The sequence below is a fragment of the Astatotilapia calliptera genome, chromosome 16 (genome assembly GCF_964374335.1).
Source record: "Astatotilapia calliptera chromosome 16, fAstCal68.1, whole genome shotgun sequence".
Lineage (NCBI taxonomy): Eukaryota > Metazoa > Chordata > Actinopteri > Cichliformes > Cichlidae > Astatotilapia > Astatotilapia calliptera.
The window spans coordinates 9,513,084-9,531,825 of NC_137437.1; the positions used below are offsets into that span (position 1 = coordinate 9,513,084).

The window sequence follows — 18,742 nt, forward strand, 5'->3', positions numbered from 1 at the left end:
ATGCCGCTCGGACGTCGTGCTCCGCGATGCTGATCACCGGTCTCTCGCTGATGACTGTGTGGATGCAGCACCTGGTCCATGAGGTGCAGCTACACCACAAACCACACCCAGTCACAACCACCAAAAGCATGGCTCGCACCAGCAGGTGGGTATAATGATTCCTGTTTACCATCTGTTTGAGGTTAGGCTTAACACTCTCCTGTTTGACAAAGCACATATCTAGGCCTGGATCTAGTGACTGATTTCTCTCTGTTACGCTCCAATACACCTATGCTGGTGGCTGACAGGGGCTTCCCATGATGCATTGTCAGTTGCTTCTTCGCTCACCTTTTCACTGTACATCAGACACCACTCTGCATTTAATCAATAGTTATTATTAATCTCTGGCTCTCTTCCACAGCATGTCTTTGTCCTGTCTTCCTCCCATTCCACCCAACCAGTCGCAGTAGATGGCCGCCCCTCCCTGAGCCTGAGTGTACTGGAAATTTGGAAAAACATCTGGAGTAATGTTTTTCCTACAGTCGGGAAATGCATCTTACTCCAACAGTTTTACATGTAGTGCCTGTGCACACACAAACTGCTGCTAGCTGTGGACTGACTGACTTTTTTTTCCAAGTAAAAAAAGAAAAAGAAAGAGGAGGTGATAAACAGATGTGATCTTCAGTGACCCCTGTTCCTCCTGCTGGGAGTCAAAGTCTACATCGAAAAGAGGCTTTGCTATCACAACACACAGAGTAGTAGGTGTATGTGAGCATGTGTGCATCATTTGAGTCCCAACTGCGCATTTGCAGATACTCAGGACAAGAAGTCACGGCGATTTATTAAAAAAAGAAAGAAAAAAGGGGAAAGAAAATCAAAACACAAGCAGTGCTGAAGCTGTTATGATTGATAAGGAAGACAGGAGAGAAAGATTAGAGGGGGGGGGGGGGGGGGGGGTAGACAAGGAATCAGGGAGGTGGAAAAATGAAAGGAGGTGGAGGGAAGTGAGTAGGCGATGGCACATGATGAATTTTGCTCATTCTCTAGCTTGCTTTTCTCTCTCCTCCCCTCAGAGGGCTGACCTATTCATCAGACAGACCTCCGGACAGGCTGAAGAGAAATAAGCTTGTGTGTGTGTGAGTGTGCTAGTGTGTGTGTCTTTGTACAGGCCTCTGCTGACCAATCCATTGCCAAGACACGAACCATTTGACCCACTTCCCTTGGTCTGAGCTGTGTGCAGGGTGTTTGCGTGCGTGTACGTGCGAGGCGGCTTGATTACTGCGGTGCTGTGTTACAGACGCCCGCTCAAGTGAAACTGCTCTGATTTCTACAGGCAACAGAGCGAGGGAGTGGGATGGGGGGAGAATAAAAACAAATCAACAATGAGAACAGCCGGCTGGTATCTGGAGGGAGCGCAGTATTTGATGGATTCCTGAGCAGTGCAGGGGAGAGGCTGCGACTGGATATGAATGACTAGGGAGCGTGCTAACCATGTATTATACTGTAAGAGTGCAGACATACACAGACAGAAAGCTAGCACACACTTTTTAGTGATCGTTTAGGCCAGGTTTTTTCACTTCTGTGAGTAAAAGTTAGAAGAGAGATGGCAAAGAAGAGAGCATGTGCTGAGTAATGACACCTGATAATGGGCGATCTCTCAAATAAATCCTCCCCCTCCTTAACCTTTCTTGATGTAAAGGATCTATTTTGACTATGTGAATGCCATAACTGTGGTAGCAGATGCTGTGTATGAAGAATAGGACAATGGCTAACCATACCCCCAGTTTCTAAATCATCAGTCTGAAACACAGTGCTGGATATGAGTGATTTATTTGCTGCCAGTGGCATTAAAAGCAGAACTTGCAGAAACCCTTGCTGCCTTCAGAGCTTAACAAGACATCTTCAGTTTAAAAATAAGTTGACTGTGATAAAGGGGAAGGCTACAGCTTTGTGCTAAACCTCCCCCACAGAAACCCTCGCTGCAGAGCATCTTGTAGTAGTGCTGCACGCTCAGGGAATCACACAGAGGCCCTTCACCATTCCAAACCCTCCACTCTCCCACTGCATCGTGGAGTCATGTTAGGATAGAAACACATGGGAAAACTCCAGGTAGCTCATCCTTTGATGGAACTTTGATTAAGATGGTGTCCAATTATCTGCTGTGATTTATGCCCCCCAACATCAGCTGCCGGATATGAGGACCAGCAGCAGATAGGTGGGTCTATTCAGAAGCTATTAGGGTGACAAGATGTCCCACTTTCTGTCAGACAGCATCTTGTGCCACATAATTAGGTTTTCTATGCAATGAGCATGCAGAGGGGCCTGGGTCACACGACACTGCACTTAATGCTGCAATCAAAAAGCCCTCTCTAAAGTTTAGCAAACTGGGTAAACTGGACTTGCATCTTCAATCACTGATACAAGGTTGCATGACAAGGTGCCCTTGAGCATGTTACCTGAGCTGTTCTCAGTGCGTTCATCAGTGTGAACCTTGGGTAGAAAGTGAAAAAAAGTGATTGTATGCATGTGTGTGTGAATGACACATGTTGTATGAAGTGCTTAGAGTGCTCAAGTAGAGAAAAACGGCACAGAGAAGAATCGGTCCATTTACGCCCATCAATGGCTGTGCAGAAAATTATTTTGTCAAAGGAGGAATCATGGCTTTAAGATGAGACACCGCTCGTTTCTGTTACTCTACATCACAGACATTAAAAAAAACAAAAAGCTTTTTTGTGCTATGTTTTCTTCCCACAGTTCAAACAGCTCAACTGCCCGCAGGTCTTCAAAAGAAAGGAATGATTTCATCTTGGAAACCTGAGCATGAAGAAACTGTCAGTGTATTGGGTCACTGACCGAGAAATCTGAGTGTCTTTTGTACTTTTGATCCCTTTTTGGTATTTTTGGGAAAAGTTCAAGTTCTAGTGTTTACAGTTAGTATGGAGTTTAGTCCTGGTTATGTTCCAAGTTAAATTAGACTTATGATCCGTGTTTTCTTGTCAGTGTGTCATTCCCTGTTTCCTGTGCGAGTCTGTAGTGTCCTCTTCGTATGTTCCTTAAGTTATGTCTGTGTATCGTCTCCTTCTTCTGTCCTCATGTTTCATTTCATGTCTCCCCCGTCTGTTCATGTGTTCTGCCCAGCCCGTCATCTCACTCTCGTTCCGTGTCCCTCGCTCCCTTCTTCCCCAGGTCATGTCTTTGTGTTTCGTCTCCATGTTCCCATTGTCAAGTCTGTGTGTCTGCGTGTTTCCCGTTTTATTTTGACAGTCTCTCATCCTGTGTTCAGTGTGTTCAGTCTTGCCTTTTCTTGTGTCATTAGTCTATTCATCCCAGCTGTGCTCCCCGTGTGTTTCCACTGCCTTCGTCACCCTCGTGTGTATTTATTGTGTGTGTAGTTTTCACAGTTTAGGTTACTTTCGCATTCTGTTTTTTCCCTTATTTTGTATCCTTGTGTTAAGCCTAAATAATAAACATCTCACCCTTGGTTAAATTTAAGTTTGTTTCCATGTTTTGTCTGTGGTTGTACCCACACGACACACCGGCCACCTGGCTGTAACAGAAACTGGCCTTACAAACTGAACTAATTATTACTACTTACACAGTCTAAATTAAATCCAGAGATTAAATGTAAAAGTATAAATCAGTGGCACAGGTCGTCACCAATTATTAAATAACAGAAGCTCAGTTTTGCTCCTGTGCAGGTTTAAGGACATCCAGGGTTTTAGGTCATGTTAAGTTCACAGCGACCACTTTGACTTTGAGTTAATGGACTTCAATGGTAGAACCAGGTGCCATCCTCATTGCAAAGAAAGAGGAAGCTGCGTCATCTAAAACTAGATCCTAGTGTGAACGGGTATGACGAAAAAAGAAGAGGACCTTTGTGGGATACCACAGGGCAGGTAAAAACATAACAAGGCTCCCGGAGAAGCTTCTGCTCTATGATTATGATTTAAACCAACTTAGTTCAATCGTGTGCCAGGTGAGAAAGCAGGACATGATCTAGAGAGTATTTTACAATATTCAAAGTGGCAGTGAAACAAAATAAAACCACTGGTACCACAAACAGTTTGACTAAATCCTGAATACTAGTGATAATTTCATTCAGCTTCACTGTGCTTTACTTTTTTGGTATTTCAAATTTATGACTTCATAGACAGCTAATCAAAAATCCATGAGTCCACTCCCAGCCCACTGAAGGAACAATGGGCTGGGAGGTCAGTTCCCCAACTCTCTGTGACTGGTAGTCATGGCCATTGATCAGTGGTCTTTGATCAGTGGGTTTTGGTCAGTGGTTGTTGATCAATGGTCATGAGAATTTGCATAATTAAGTTTAACCTCCTAGGATCTGGCGTCCACATATGTGGACATCACATTTTTATGGAAGCCCGTTTCCACCACTAAATAAAAACAAAAAAGCTAGTATCCATAACTCGAAATTTCGAGAAAAGTAACTCGAAATTTCGAGAAATATGACTCAAAATTTCGAGTTACTTTTCTCGAAATTTCGAGTTGGCTCTGCCAATCAAAAATATACGTGAACGAGGTCGCTTTCTTGTTACCCGGAAGCATATGGCGCAGAGGAACGCACACTCAAAAACGGATCCCAACAAATTGGCGCTTTCGCGAGTACGTTTGCTGATAGTAACACCATGTGATTCAGCTAATAACACAGGGATTTCATCATTTATGAAGCCAGGCTGAAAACACTCAGCAATCTGTGGATTCACGACTGGATGTAATACCGGTAGCTTAGCTGTAGCGTTTGTAGCTGAGGGCTTCAGCTTCCGGGTAACAAGGAAATGACGTCATTCACGTAGATTACTGATTGGCAGCGCTAACTCTAAATTTCGAGTTACTTTTCTCAAAATTTTGAGTTAATAAATCGAAATTTTGAGTTAATAAATCGAAATTTCGAGAAAATAACTCGAAATTTTGAGTTATGGATCCTGGTTTTTTTTAGTGGCGGAAACGGGCTTCCATACATTTTGGGTTATTTAGACCAAAATACTCAATTTTGCTCTACAAGGGCCTGATATCCACTTACGAGGACATTATACTGCTACTGTTCTATTGAAATTTTAAACGAATATCCTCATAAGTGGCTCTCATTTTTCTCAGAAACAAAAATTAGGTAAAAAATAAATAAAATACTAATTCTTCGTTTTTACATTCATCAGGTCCCAATCAGCCCTAATATCAAAGAGAAATTAAAAATGCATGCCGTGGAAGAGTTCGGGTCTTAGGAGGTTAAGGAACCGACCTCCCAGCCCATTGTTCCTTCAGTGGGCTGGTTTCAGTCAGTATGCAAATGTACTGTTTATAAGATTGGGGAAACCTGCAGTCAGCTGAGACTGAAGAAGTCATTTGGATGAGTGATGAAGGATTTCTCCCACAAAACGCTACGTCCAGATGAAGAGAATCAACTTTTTGGAGATTTACTTTCCTGGATGATTGAGAATGCATCAAGACCTTGGCTGTCTATGCTCAAACACTATTAAATGCCATGAAATTACTGCTTTCTGAGTTTTTTCTATTTCCGAATCTGTCCGCCTTCCTCTTTATTGTTCCTGGCACACTTGTATTTGCAGAACTGTGGAAACAACCTAATTGAGACTAAAGTGCCCTGACATTCCGAAGGCACTGACCTTCAATTAAGCAGCTGGTGCTGAAAAATCTGATGGACTGTGAAGCAGCTCAAGACAACAGTGAAAGCTGACAGTTATTTAGCTACCAGCCAGCACCAATGTAGAGAAGCTCAAAGGTGAAGCACAGAAGGAGATAGCAGGTCAAATCAAGAACAGCTGCCTCCTAAACAGCTCATGAATGCATTTAAAGTCATGGAGTCATATTAGAATAAGGAGGGGATGGCAGGATTGCATATTAACCATTTTATTTACATAGAAGGCAGGAGGACGTATATTCATGCAAGAAGTGTAACTACAAACAAGGCAGGCAGATATTTAATTATCGAACTTTGTCTTATGTCTGGAAATATGCTTTGTTTGTTTTTTTTTAAGTTTGCTGGGGATGCACAGTGCTGTGCAAAGGTTTTACGCTGTGTTTTATTTAGACATGCAAACATAAATGCAAATAGTATAGTATGTAAGGCAAAAACAGAGTTAGCTCGCTAGCTTCTATCTAAATACAATATAGCATGTCCTGACTGCGGGGTTTTGGAAACAAATTAAAACGTACAGCTCTGCTATCACTTCCAGCATAAATGAAGACAGAAAACTAAACAGCAGTGACGTTTGTAGGGTTACTGAAGTTTGGCTAGCTGGTATATAATGATGTGCTACGTGACCGCTAGCGACACAGCTATGTTAGCATAATATAAACAAGCTAACTTTTTTTCCACTCAATAAAAGTTAACGGGAGTGTTCTCGGTGATCAGGAACAAATGTAATCGCATGGCAGGATGCTGTAAAAGGACCAAACTTCAGCCAGAGAGAACAACTGAGATAATCCATCCACAATACGAGGTTAGTCATTCATATACTGCTGCATGGGCTGGGCTGTAATTACATCCTAAGGTTTTAAAAACTGAGCTTAAATAAATGATTAGCGGTAATAAAAGCCGAGGGAGGTCAACAGTGATCAGTGACTGTTTTAGGAGCTTTTTGAGATCAAATAGAAGAAAATACATAACATTAAACATGTTAACAACACAAAAGCCATATTAAACGCAGACTACTTTAGGCCTGGAAGTAGGATTCGTCACGTCATCACTTAACGACCGGATAGGGGGTCCAACGTGTTTTACAGATAGCTGTAGACTTAAAAGACCCATTGTCACTGCTTTTGAGTCCAATTCTTGTGTAATTTGGCGTGTCATCATTTCTCTTCTTTAAGAATGGCTTCTTGAAAGTATTTCTGATTTGGCCTCAGTGAATACACTGCACACCTGACTGAAATATGCAAAGTTTTAGAGCTAACAGCAAACAACCAGTGTTAGAGCTAAGTTGTGATACGTTTTACATATGCATGTGTGGATATATTAGTGTAACAAAATTGGTGCACAGTACTGTAGAACAGAAATTAATTTTTAAAATCATTGTTTTCCATTGTTTTAATCTCATTGTGGGGCTTGTTTTCTAACTGGCTGCAAGACTTACTAACTGTTCAATTAGATGTGTGTTATAATTTTGTTGAGTTTAACAGAAGGCCTGTACTCAGTCAGTAACATGAAAAAAAGCTCTTTATCTTTTCTTCTGAAGTAACACTTGTTTAGATGTAAAACAAGAGGGTGAGACATGAAAAAAAAGGATGTGAGATTCTCATTAGGAGACCAGACCTACACACTGCTCTCTCTTTAAATCTCTCAGATTTGCCATTGTTTCCTCACTTTGCTAGATTATTGTTATTTATTTTAGGTTTATTAAACCTATTATGCGTTACTGTCACAAAACTAGACTCAAACACAGACTTGGAATATGCAGTTGCTTAAGGTGAGATCTGCAGCTTTCTGTAGACATCACTTTAAAAGTCACACTCTAAAGTCACACTGCACAATTGGCTGAGCATGTTATGTGTGCTGTATTGAAGCTCTACTAAACTACAGCGTCTCACGCTGGATTATGTAGCACAGATCAGTGAGAATGAATTACACGAGGTAAAGAAGGCTACTGCGTAATGTGGCAGTAAAGCCGCTCTGAGAATCATTAATTGTCTCGAGAGCATAGCATATATGCACGGTCACACGGCCAATCAAAGACTTGCCAGCTCTTTCAGTGGCAATATATGGAGTAATACACAGTTACAAAGCACACGCAACACTTTTAACCTTAATTAATAACCCAGTTCAATTCAGTTTTATATTTTCATATTCATATTTCTGTAGGGCCACTTCACAAAGACCACACAATTTTAGAGAGAACAATCAGAACATCCTCTACGACAGTGTTTCCCAACATTTTGAAGCCATACCACATATTTCACATTAGAAAAATCACACGGCACGGCACCAACAAAAATCTCACGAAAAGCATATAGACAATTTTTCCCCCACACCAGGCATAGTGGAATTGTCTCGGTTTGTCCCCAGTATACCTTTTTTGCTTCTGACCACTACTCTTGCTAGGGCCTTCATCTCAGCCTGAATTTTCTCCAGGACCCAGGTCAGATTGACTACTTTTTCTTTTCTAATATTTATCTATTGCTATTTTGCATTGTATTGACTCACAGCATGACTATTATGTAATTTCCACTTTGTCTTCTTCTGTTTTACTGGCAGTTGGCAACCCATTTTATTAGAGCAGGTAGTAGTACTGCCCTCTAGTGGAAGAGAATGTAATCGTTCTGCCCGTTGCTCACACTGATCGCTTAGAGCAGCGGTCTCCAACCTTTTTTGCGCCACGGACTGGTTTAATGTCAGACAATATTTTCACAGACCGGCCTTTAAGGTGTTGCAGATAATACAACAAAATAAAACGATACGACCAAGACAAAAACTGTGGTATTTTGTAAATATCATAAACACGAATTTACTGTGTAATTGTGTAACTTTACTAGCAGCGTCCTCCAACAACACTGAGAGTAGCATCCTCCTCTCTGCATCTTAATGCTCTCTGGTCACTATGGTAACGTGTAAATATTTCTTTCAAAATAAGACACACAACTACAAAACAAATATAAAGTACATGAAAATGTATAGAAAATGTATTCATAACACACAGGAAAAGACTCAGGGAAACTGAGTTAACAATAAAAACCCTGAAAACCATAAATTTCACACCCGAGCCTCAACTCTCACGTCCCGGTACCAAACAACTCACGGACCGGTATTGACCTAAAGAACCACTTAATGCCTAGTGTATCATACTTCATACATGAGTTTCTGAGATTCCTACATCATTAGCGTGATTAAAAAAAATGTCAGAAGGTTAAATAAACAATCCAAATAAATGAAAAACTAAAATATGAAAATTAAAAATTTCCAGCAATTATTTCATGGTTCAGTCTTTAAAGGGTTAAACACAAGACTGAGTGAATAAAATTCTTTGTCTCTTTGTCTGCTTGTCTCTTAATAGGCTAAATAGTGTTGTTCCATCCAGCACCTTCATAAGCAAACATCATGGAAGAGAGCAGGTCTCTTTATTCCTTTCCAAATACACACACACACACACACACACACACACACACACACACACACACACACACACACACACACACACACACACACACACACACACACACACACACACACACACACACACACACACACACTGGATTCTCTTTCTACCATCTCTCCTTTCTCAGTTCACCTAATAGTTTCTTTCTTATCACCTCAACTCCACCCTACAAATATCTTTAATTCAATCTCTCCTCCTCTCTTGTTCTCTCAGCCCTTCCCTCCACCTCTCCTTCAGCCTGCGGGAGATATCCGATAAGACCTGCATGTTTTGTTTAGACTTTAGAATTTCCTGGACTGGAGCCACACTACATCAACACATTAAAGTAATAAATATGCCAATGATGCAAATAATGCTTTTTTTAAAAACATTTTTGTTACTTTAACAGTCACATGAACTATAAATTTACCATCTGAATCCACAAATCCAGTGTGAGCTAAAAATATGGTCAATGGTATGAAAATCGTGTTTCATTTGATTTGGAAAGTTTCACTAAAATCAAAGCTAAAGGCAGTGAACAGTGGAGACAGCACACGTCGTTCCTGAACAATCACTCTCAAGGTGCCCTCAGAATGGCTCAGTAATTAACTGCTTCAGCGGTAAAAGCCCAAAGACAACATCAGACGACTATGACTGAACTGGGAATCTCCCTGGTGTGGCTGTGAGCAACCAAGTGAATGAAAAGTAGGGCAGTGTTTAGAAGAGCAAGTGTGCTCAGAGGATTTGTTTGAAACAAAACAAACAAACAAACAAACAAAAAAAACTCACACACGCAAACAAGGGCGAGCATCTGACCTCTCCTCTGCATCAACTTTCAGTATTTAACAAAGCAAGGCAAATAAAAGCACTTACCTCCAGCTATACTGAGGAACAAGCCCAAACAGCAGAGAGTGACTAATGGGATGACAGAAAAGTGATCTCTTACCCTCTGTGCTGAGACCAGGGCTGGAGGTGAACTGGGCCACATCCACGATTTTGACAGCAAACTGCTGCCCCGTCTCTCTGTTGATGCATCTCCTCACCACACTGAAGGGACCCCTGAAGAACACATGGAGAAAAAAGGGAACACGTGGCTTGTTAACAAAAATCCATTAAGCGAACAAAAACTGGCACATGGTGGCAGCAGAAATAAGCTTCGTATTTCAAACACTGCTGCAATGAGCAGTGTCACTTTTCAGCGTGCACGGCAGGGCTGTCGCCACATCACATTTTCGATTCCCGACTATGTAACACACTTAAAACTTAGGTGGAAGTTGTGGCCCTGAGCTTGTGTTTGGCTACAAAGAAAAGGGGACTGTGGGCTGTCAACCTACATGCAGCCACTTGTGTACAGTCTTTGGAAAAGTAGCACCATTCTGCAGCCTGACAACCAGATATTGTGCACGTCTCTAATGGAGATTTATTAAAAAGCTGAGTTTGTCAGAAAACAGAATAACAGTGGGGCTTGCAACAAAAAGCATGCATGAGAAGCAGAGAGAACGGCTGCAGTGGACAAACAGTTTCACTTTATCTACAAGGAACTTCCTTTACAAATACAGCTCCTCTTCGTCTGAGGCTGAGCTAAAGATGCCACATACATATGGCTCTCCAGAGCACAGTGATGCACCTGCAGGCTACCAACAAAGATCCAGAGCTGGCACTCTGTGCTGAAGTAAACCTTGTTTTGGATTCCAGCAACTCTAGAGGGCAATGTCTGCTCTGTAGATACTAAATACTTACTTTATGCTGTGCCCAGGAGACAAAGATAGCTTTTTTAAGTGAGTGCAGAAAACTGCAGTTGTTGTTACTGTGCAACTGAAAACACGGGATGTAAAACCAAAACCAGCAAAGTGAAGAGCTGAATACTCCAGAGAGGGGGGGCTTCAGAGTCATGTGATGAATCTCTGTGTTCATTACCGTGAGTGACCACATTATATACAAACAGTCATTTGATGCATGATTAATTTAAAAATTTTCATGCCAGCTGCATTAAGGGGAAAGAAGGCTCCATTAAGCCCATGCCTCTATTGTGTCACATCAATTTTCTGCTAGTGAACTGTTACAAAATTATGTGATGACAAGCTCAAAGACTTAACAAAGGATGGGGTTTTTTTTGTTTTTAAAACACAAAAGAAATAAAATAGTGTTGAAATAGTAACCCCAGGGGAGTGTACTGAGTGCAGCAGAATATCAGTACATGCAATTAAGCCACAGCTGGACTATGGCTCTCATCGCTGAGGTCCACACCATGAATCATCCCTCCTGCAGAGCGTGTGCATCATCCGATTCAGTCACTGGGATAAACACAGGTCTACCACCGATGGTTCAGATTTAACAAGCCAGCAGGTCAGGGTTACAGTGCACTACAGCAGCAGGACACCGGCTAAATACAGCGCCTGGCTGCAGGTGCACTCACAGCGCCTGGGTAATAGGTTTGAAGTGACCCGGACACTGAAGAATAATGTGTATCGATGTGTGATTAAAAAGCGAACGTGTTGACAGCATAAGGTTTAGCAGCGGAGAGTGGAGGCAGATTCAAACACATGAAGCAATGAGTAAGAATGTATAAGAATAGTCATGGTGGAGCATAGTCCCATCCACGTTCTTTCTGTCTGATTACCCCTGAAAACTGTCCCCAGATGCACCAAGTTTAACAGGAGCACACAGTCGAGGTCCACTGACTGCTGTTAGTAAGGTGGTATTTAAAGGAGATGGAGGATGAGAAGTAATGAACTGGACTTTTAGACTGTGATGTAATCATATGTGTATGTACGTATAACCACACAGAGAGTGAGAAGCAGCATGAATTATGCTGATCTTCCATCAGGTTTTGCAGCAAAATGACGGAGGTGAGTGTTCTGCGCACACCTCCTTTATTAGTGGAGGTATGCAAATATATTTCTTCTCCTATCTGATGAGAATTGGGATTTAAAAAACAAAAAACTACCAACTGTGATTCCTTCTACATGCAAATTGTCCCCTTTTGTCTTCACTGTGGAACTAAATCAGAATAAAACATGTTTTTACTCAAAACTTTTTTTCCCTCTCTCGTTTAGAAGAATTTCTGCAGCTGGTAAATAGTCTAAATCTGGCATTTCTCATTAAAAGCAAAAAATAAATAAACATACAAACATCATCAAATAACTGTTGTTTTCCTTACAATAAATCTTTGTAGGTATATAGAGTGGATTTTAAGTATCATTGGACCTCTCCTTCAAGGTCAGTAGATTGATATGAATCTCAAAGTGATAATACTATACAGAGCTATTTAAAACTATGTTACTTGATGCCATTGTTTATACTGACACCATATAGGTGTCATATATAGGGGAATATAGCGGATGATATATGGGGATTCTAAATATTGCTTACTTTGGACCTTTGACCTCTTCTTCAAGGTCAAATAAGGTCAAACTTTCATGAAATGTCTCATCTTTCAAGCTACACTTAAAAGCATTTATGAATTGATACTGGTATATGGGGACTCTAAACATCACATTATAGTTTGCATCTAAATATCATGACAGATCTGACCTCTGACCTCACTTTTACATTTCAAATCTGTCTTTCTTTCAGGTTGACCTCACAATGTTTTCTATCGTTAAAGAAAGAAAATGAGCTGCCTAGTTAGAAATATACTGCAGTATAATATTAAATAATAAAATGAAGTTATTCATCCAGTTATTTACAGATCATACTTATTATCCATCACTTAAACCTTCAGAAGGTTTCTCTAATCCTGTACTTCTGTAATCTAAGTAGATATTTGACATGCATGAAAATTTACAAAATACTAAATGATTTCCTTGAAAGTGAATCCTGCCCAGAGAGTGAGCTGCCTTCACGGAGCTCTCAGATGTCTTCTTGTTTCAGTTGCATCTAAGGTTGCAGGATATCCCCAGTAATGTAGGAATAGGCCTGATTTTGTCATATTAAATAACTGAGATTGCAATACTGAGTATAATAACTATGATCAACAATGCTGTCATAATGAATCAGCCATACCGAACGCCATTTTTCTTAAAACCTGCTTGAATATTAATACCCAACTTTAGAATAGAGATTTTGAAAAATTGTCATCTTCCATCTGTTGCCTTGGTTACAATACCCCCAACTCAAGCTACTTTGAAAGCACATGTAAAGACGATCCACATATTAAAAAAAAAAAAAACTATAAGTAAACAAAAAACAAAACATGGCTTGAGAGCCAGTCTGAAGTTGACTGGATAAAAATGACAGCTCACTGCTGAGCACCACCGCATGTTTTTGTGGCTTTTGATCTTTTCCACACTGTCCTGTGGGTGAACTGGGAAATGCAATAGTCAGCTGGGTTCACTAGAAGAGCAGCTTTTAACTAGCGACACTGCTACCCTCCAGTATGACTCTCACTACCTGCAGCAGCCTTCTGTGAATTACACATCCCACAGCAAATTGCACTCAGCACAGCCTCAGCAGTAATGTGAAAACTCCCATTTCACAGCTAAACAACACGCTGTCTCTGCAGCAGGCACCACCGGGGCGGCTGGCTAAGGTCTGAACGCAAGCGGTGCTGCTCCAGTTTTTCTGTCTGTGTGTATGTGTTTGTGTGTGTTCACACAAGTGGGTGAAGAAGAGTGTGAGTCTCTGTGCACAAACACAGACTGGCTGAACAGATGGTGATCAAGCTAAAGCAGCTTAGCGTCAGAAGGGTGAGGTAGGACGGCACGGCGCCCAAACATGCAGACACACACACACACACACACACACACACACACACACACACACACACACACACACTTCCATTTCTGTGCACGCAAGCGGTGTAAACATAGATCAAACTGAGACTGAAATAAACACCATGAGCAGTGTTGCTGAATAAACCGCCGCTTTGACCTGAATGATTGTACAATGTTTATATGCTCGGTGCACGCATGCAGCATGCTCACACACACACACACACACACACACACACACACACACACACACACACACCACCAGGTTTAGTGAACAGAAACATTCCTCAGTTTCTTTTTCCCTTCAACATCCCATGATAGTCATTTATTTTATAGGGAGCTTCTAAATGCAATTAAGCAAGACACACGAGGTGCGAGGTGGTAAATTCCACATTCACTTGTTAAAATCCATGTGTTTGCCCATCACTATATTCACTTATCTGCTGATGACTGATAGTTTTAATTAGAAAGATGCACCATTTGTGATTAGCCTGTTCGCCCTAAAGAAGCAAAGTGTCAGTCTAATTATTTAATATAAAAACTGTTCACTGCTTTCCTAACTGTCAGCGTACAGGGTGTACTGAAAGAGAGGACAGAATGACACATAAGATGATGGCTTTCTTCCAGCTTTTTTCTAAAGCTTTTTGGACTGAAAGGAACTGACTGGCTCTGTGGGGAAATCTACCTTTCCAACTAAAAGCTAACAACAGCTCGCAAACAATGAATTCCTCCATTTCTGGAAGTTTGGCACACTGCATTTGAGTTTCAACTTTGTTGGACCAGGTGCACCAAGTCCAAAAAAAAAAGACAATTCATTAGTAATGCAGCTGGGATCTCCTCGTCTGCCTTATCGTCCCCCCGCGCCACAGTCCAGTCACTTCACCTCTGCCCCACCCGCCTCTGCAAGCAGCGCCTCAAATGTCAAGACTCGCTCAAGGCTGCGCTCTACACAGCCACGAACGAGAGGCCCCAGAGGAGCCGGGACAAAAACAAGCGAGAACACGGGAGGAGGTGGTGAGATGGGACGTCATGTGATTTTAAAAAAAAAAAAGAAAAAGAAAAAAAGAAAGAAAAGAAAAAAGCTCACTTGAGGAAATATAAAAATAACATGAACTGGGAAAAACGTCCCAAGAGGACCAGGAAAACACAAGGAAGTGACCCTGATCTTCAGCCATCACGTTCTAATCATTTCATCTCTTTCATCAACTCCAGCTGTTTGTGTCATGCCCTGCTTTGCTCAAATATACACTTCATCAGACGCAAGCAGAGCTCAAAAACAGTGCAGGAGCATCTTCATGTTTTATCACAACTAAGCTGCAGACAGTTTTGTCAAATGCAGTCCACTCTGAGAATTCATTTAATATCATCACTTCACAATTACAGCTGAAATTAGCTGTACATTCAACCATTAGTCAGCTGACAGAAAATTAAACAGTAATTAGGGATTGACGTTTAAAGACTTGAACATTTTCAGTGATTGGCTTCAGCCTTTCAGCCGTGTACTTGCTTTGGGTTTAAAATTGAGACTCATGATAGGACGAATCTGAACGTTACCCAGAAGTGCCACAGCAGGAGACGTAATGTACTTGCGCTTAGCCTGTTAGCTCTGGAGGTCTATTTAATTATAAGCAGCAGCTTGTATCCTCCACTGGTGTCTATAAATGATGCATTCAGGTGCAGGGCTCACGATCCAGTTGGCAAAAGTCACTACTTTTTACTTTAAAGCTACTGTTCCCTTTCTGCCAATCCTGACATGTGTGCAATGTGACTATGCTCCATTTCCATGTGCCTCCACACCATGTTCACAGTAGGTGACTGTGGGACAGCTGCCATTCTAATAACTATGTGACTACATGACCATCAGGCCCTCACTCTACCCCATGTTTATGTCGCAGGTTCACTTTGGTGGAACAGCTGATATCTCTGAAGTGTGAAATTCACCTTTGAATGACTTAACTACTCTCATGTGTACTACTACTGGTAGATATTCATATTAAACATGAACACAGTTTCAAATAAAGAGTTCCACATATATAGACATAGCTCATCCATTGGCTTTGAACTACAGACGGCTGAAGTGGCGGAACAGGGTGTCTTGGAAGAAGTCAAACTGCACATGGAGGAGACATTCTGGCTCTGAATGGGGCTCAGCTGCACGCAGTGTCAGGCATTATGGCTCTGAACAGAAGTCAGCTGCACATGGGCTATTCTGATGATTCCTGCACTTTAACCACCCTCATTGAAATAACAGGAAGAGGATGAGAGCGAAGGGGGGAGGTGGTGTCGAGACAGAAAGAAGAGAAGCATGGACAGGAAGAGGAGAGGAAAAGTGAGAGGGTGAGGATGCCACCTTTATTCATTTGTAACACAGCGTTTTCAGTAAAGTATTTACTGAAACATGCTTTACATGAAGTCCCATTAGATACCAGTACACTAGAATATATGGAGGACAGGTTCAACAAGGTCACTCAAATGTAATTACAGCAATATGTTGTTTTGGTTTTCCCTGCATTTATGATTCATCATCTCATTATCAATTAGTATTTACACATAGTGGGTTCCTCAGGGTCACAACATGTTGTTTACCCACTTATCAGATTATAGTGATGATTACTGCAGCTGAAAATGTAACTCTTACCTTTTAAAAGATGAGCAACTACGTATGCAAAGCTTTGGCAGAGCCATTTATTTTTGTTATGGGACTAAGCCAGTAAAAACAGATGCTATAAGAACCACGTTCAAAAATAAATCAATGTCATTATGCTGACACCCAGCTCTGTGTATTTATCTTGGACTCCACCAGAGTAGCACTGCATGATTCACAGTTAAAAATGATTATTGTTTATGTTATTCTGGGTCTTAATGCAGCTTCTGTTTACAACAAGCCTTTTAGCTTCCTTTCCCCTTTCTTTAAATCAGCTGTCTTCTGATTGGATGCCCCTCATTAAAAGGTTTGGACAGTAGGTCCACAGCTCACTGTCACACCCGAGTGTCTGGATAACCGTAATAGGGGCGTCGTCTGTCTGTACATACACTCAAGAGTATGAAGGAAAAAAATCTGAAACAGTGTATTTAGCTTGGCTCACAGGGAATACTTGTACATACACTGACCCCAATATTTCAAACTTTGGCAATGTTTCATATAACCCTCATTTTAACTGTGTGTATGTTAGAGAATTGTAAAAAACAAAAAACCCCAGAATAGTTCAAGTTTAAAATCTAATTTGAAAACAATTAGCTTAACGTAGGATTTTTGCATTGCATTGTATTCGAACACAGGCATGACGTAATGACACTGAGTAGGTGAAATGCTTATTGGCTCAAAAAATGGCAGAACAGGAGAGGGGAGTGAGCACGAACAAAAACAACAACAAAAAAAAACAAAACAGACTGAAATGGGAAAACATTTATTGTTGGTTTCACTTTACCACAAGCTGATCAGAACAATCCAAAGCTTAAAAAAATAAGTTACCAGTTGTTCAACACATTTTGAACACTGCCTCCTGATGACAGTCAGCAGCTACAGATGAGGATGAGAATCACCAGCCAGACAAACACAAAAAGTTACACAGTAAAAAAGAAAACCAGGAAAACTAATTGTTCAATTGCTCATTAACACAAATATCTAAGCAGGCGATCACATGGCAGTAATTCACTGCATTTGAGCATAAGAGATCAACACGACCTGCTTCAAAGGCATAAAAATGAAGAATAAGGCTGATTTAAGTGACTTTAAACATAGCGTGGTTGTTGATGCCAGACGGGCAGGGTTGAGTTTTCAAAAAGTGCTTAACTACTGGGGTTTTCCTACATAGCCATCTGAAGGGTTTACAAAGAACAGACCAAAAAGGAAAATATCCAGTGAGGTGCAGTTCTCTGGGAAAATTTGCCTTTATACTGTAAAAGAAAGCTTAGCCAACAAATCCAAAGCTTATCGGGGTTAAATTCACTGTGTAAGGTTGCCCAACTGTGTTCAAATAGAGCTGTAGCACATGAGCTAAAGTGAAAGAGAAAGTGGGTTAACTAGATGCGGGGGCGAGCAAAGGGAATTGGCTCCAAACATGTGTGACCTTTAGTCCCACAGTTCACAGCCATAAGCACTTAATGACTGTACAACAGCTCCCGACCTTTAATCCCTGCACTTCAGCTGACCTCACAGGTAGCCCGGAGTCTTACTCTGCTCATACAATAACTGACTGAGTGAGAGGATGAGGGGGGAAAGCCTTGGAACAGAGAAACATTCACTGCAATCCAACTCAGGGTAACCATGGAAAATTTACTGCAACATCAAAAAGATAGGGTGCCCTATATTGCACACCATCCATCTGCATCTTTGTGTGTGTGTTACTGTAATAAAAGGTGATTTGTACTCTGCCCCGACTTCATATAGTGCATCAATCACCCTGTGTCTTATTCTGTAAGTGTCACCAGCTTTACAACACACACAAGTTTACGGCATCACTTACACCCAACTCTAACCTGGCATGTGTGCATGTCAGTCAGGCAGGTCACTGGAAGCAGCAAAAGAGGAAGTAGCACTAAGCTGCTTTAAACTGGGCTGCTCTTCTCAGCTGGAGATGACAGTCACATTCTCTCGCGTTATTAGATTAGCCTGCCACTTCTAGCGTGTCGATTCATGTTTCAGCTGACTGATCTGTTTCCCAAAAATCAGCACAAATAATGTGAATACAGCTAAATAATGCCATCGTCAGACAAAGTAGAACCAGCCTGTGTATTCCTGCAAAGGTATAGAATCACATCCTTATTCGCACAAAAGCCTGATCTGAGGAGAATGAAGAGGAACTGAAAAGCTTAGGACTGGATCTGACTTCATGTTATCAGGAGCCATAATGAAACGTCAGCCTGGGGGAAACATTAAAGAGAATCGACAGTAAATGAATGTCATTAGCATGTTTACACCTCCCACAGAGCCGCGGGAGAGGG

At 41.3% G+C, this 18,742-nt stretch overlaps 1 protein-coding gene across 18 annotated transcripts in view; it reads right to left on the reverse strand.

Moving 5' to 3' along the window:
* Nucleotides 1–18,742, reverse strand: part of caska (calcium/calmodulin-dependent serine protein kinase a) — a 166,250-nt gene that overhangs the window by 97,067 nt on the left and 50,441 nt on the right. For all 18 annotated transcript variants that reach the window (XM_026144194.2, XM_026144191.2, XM_080290968.1 and 15 more), the window contains exon 2: nucleotides 10,033–10,145. In XM_026144194.2, the coding sequence (XP_025999979.2) occupies nucleotides 10,033–10,145 (113 nt within the window). The remainder of the gene's footprint in view (nucleotides 1–10,032; nucleotides 10,146–18,742) is intronic.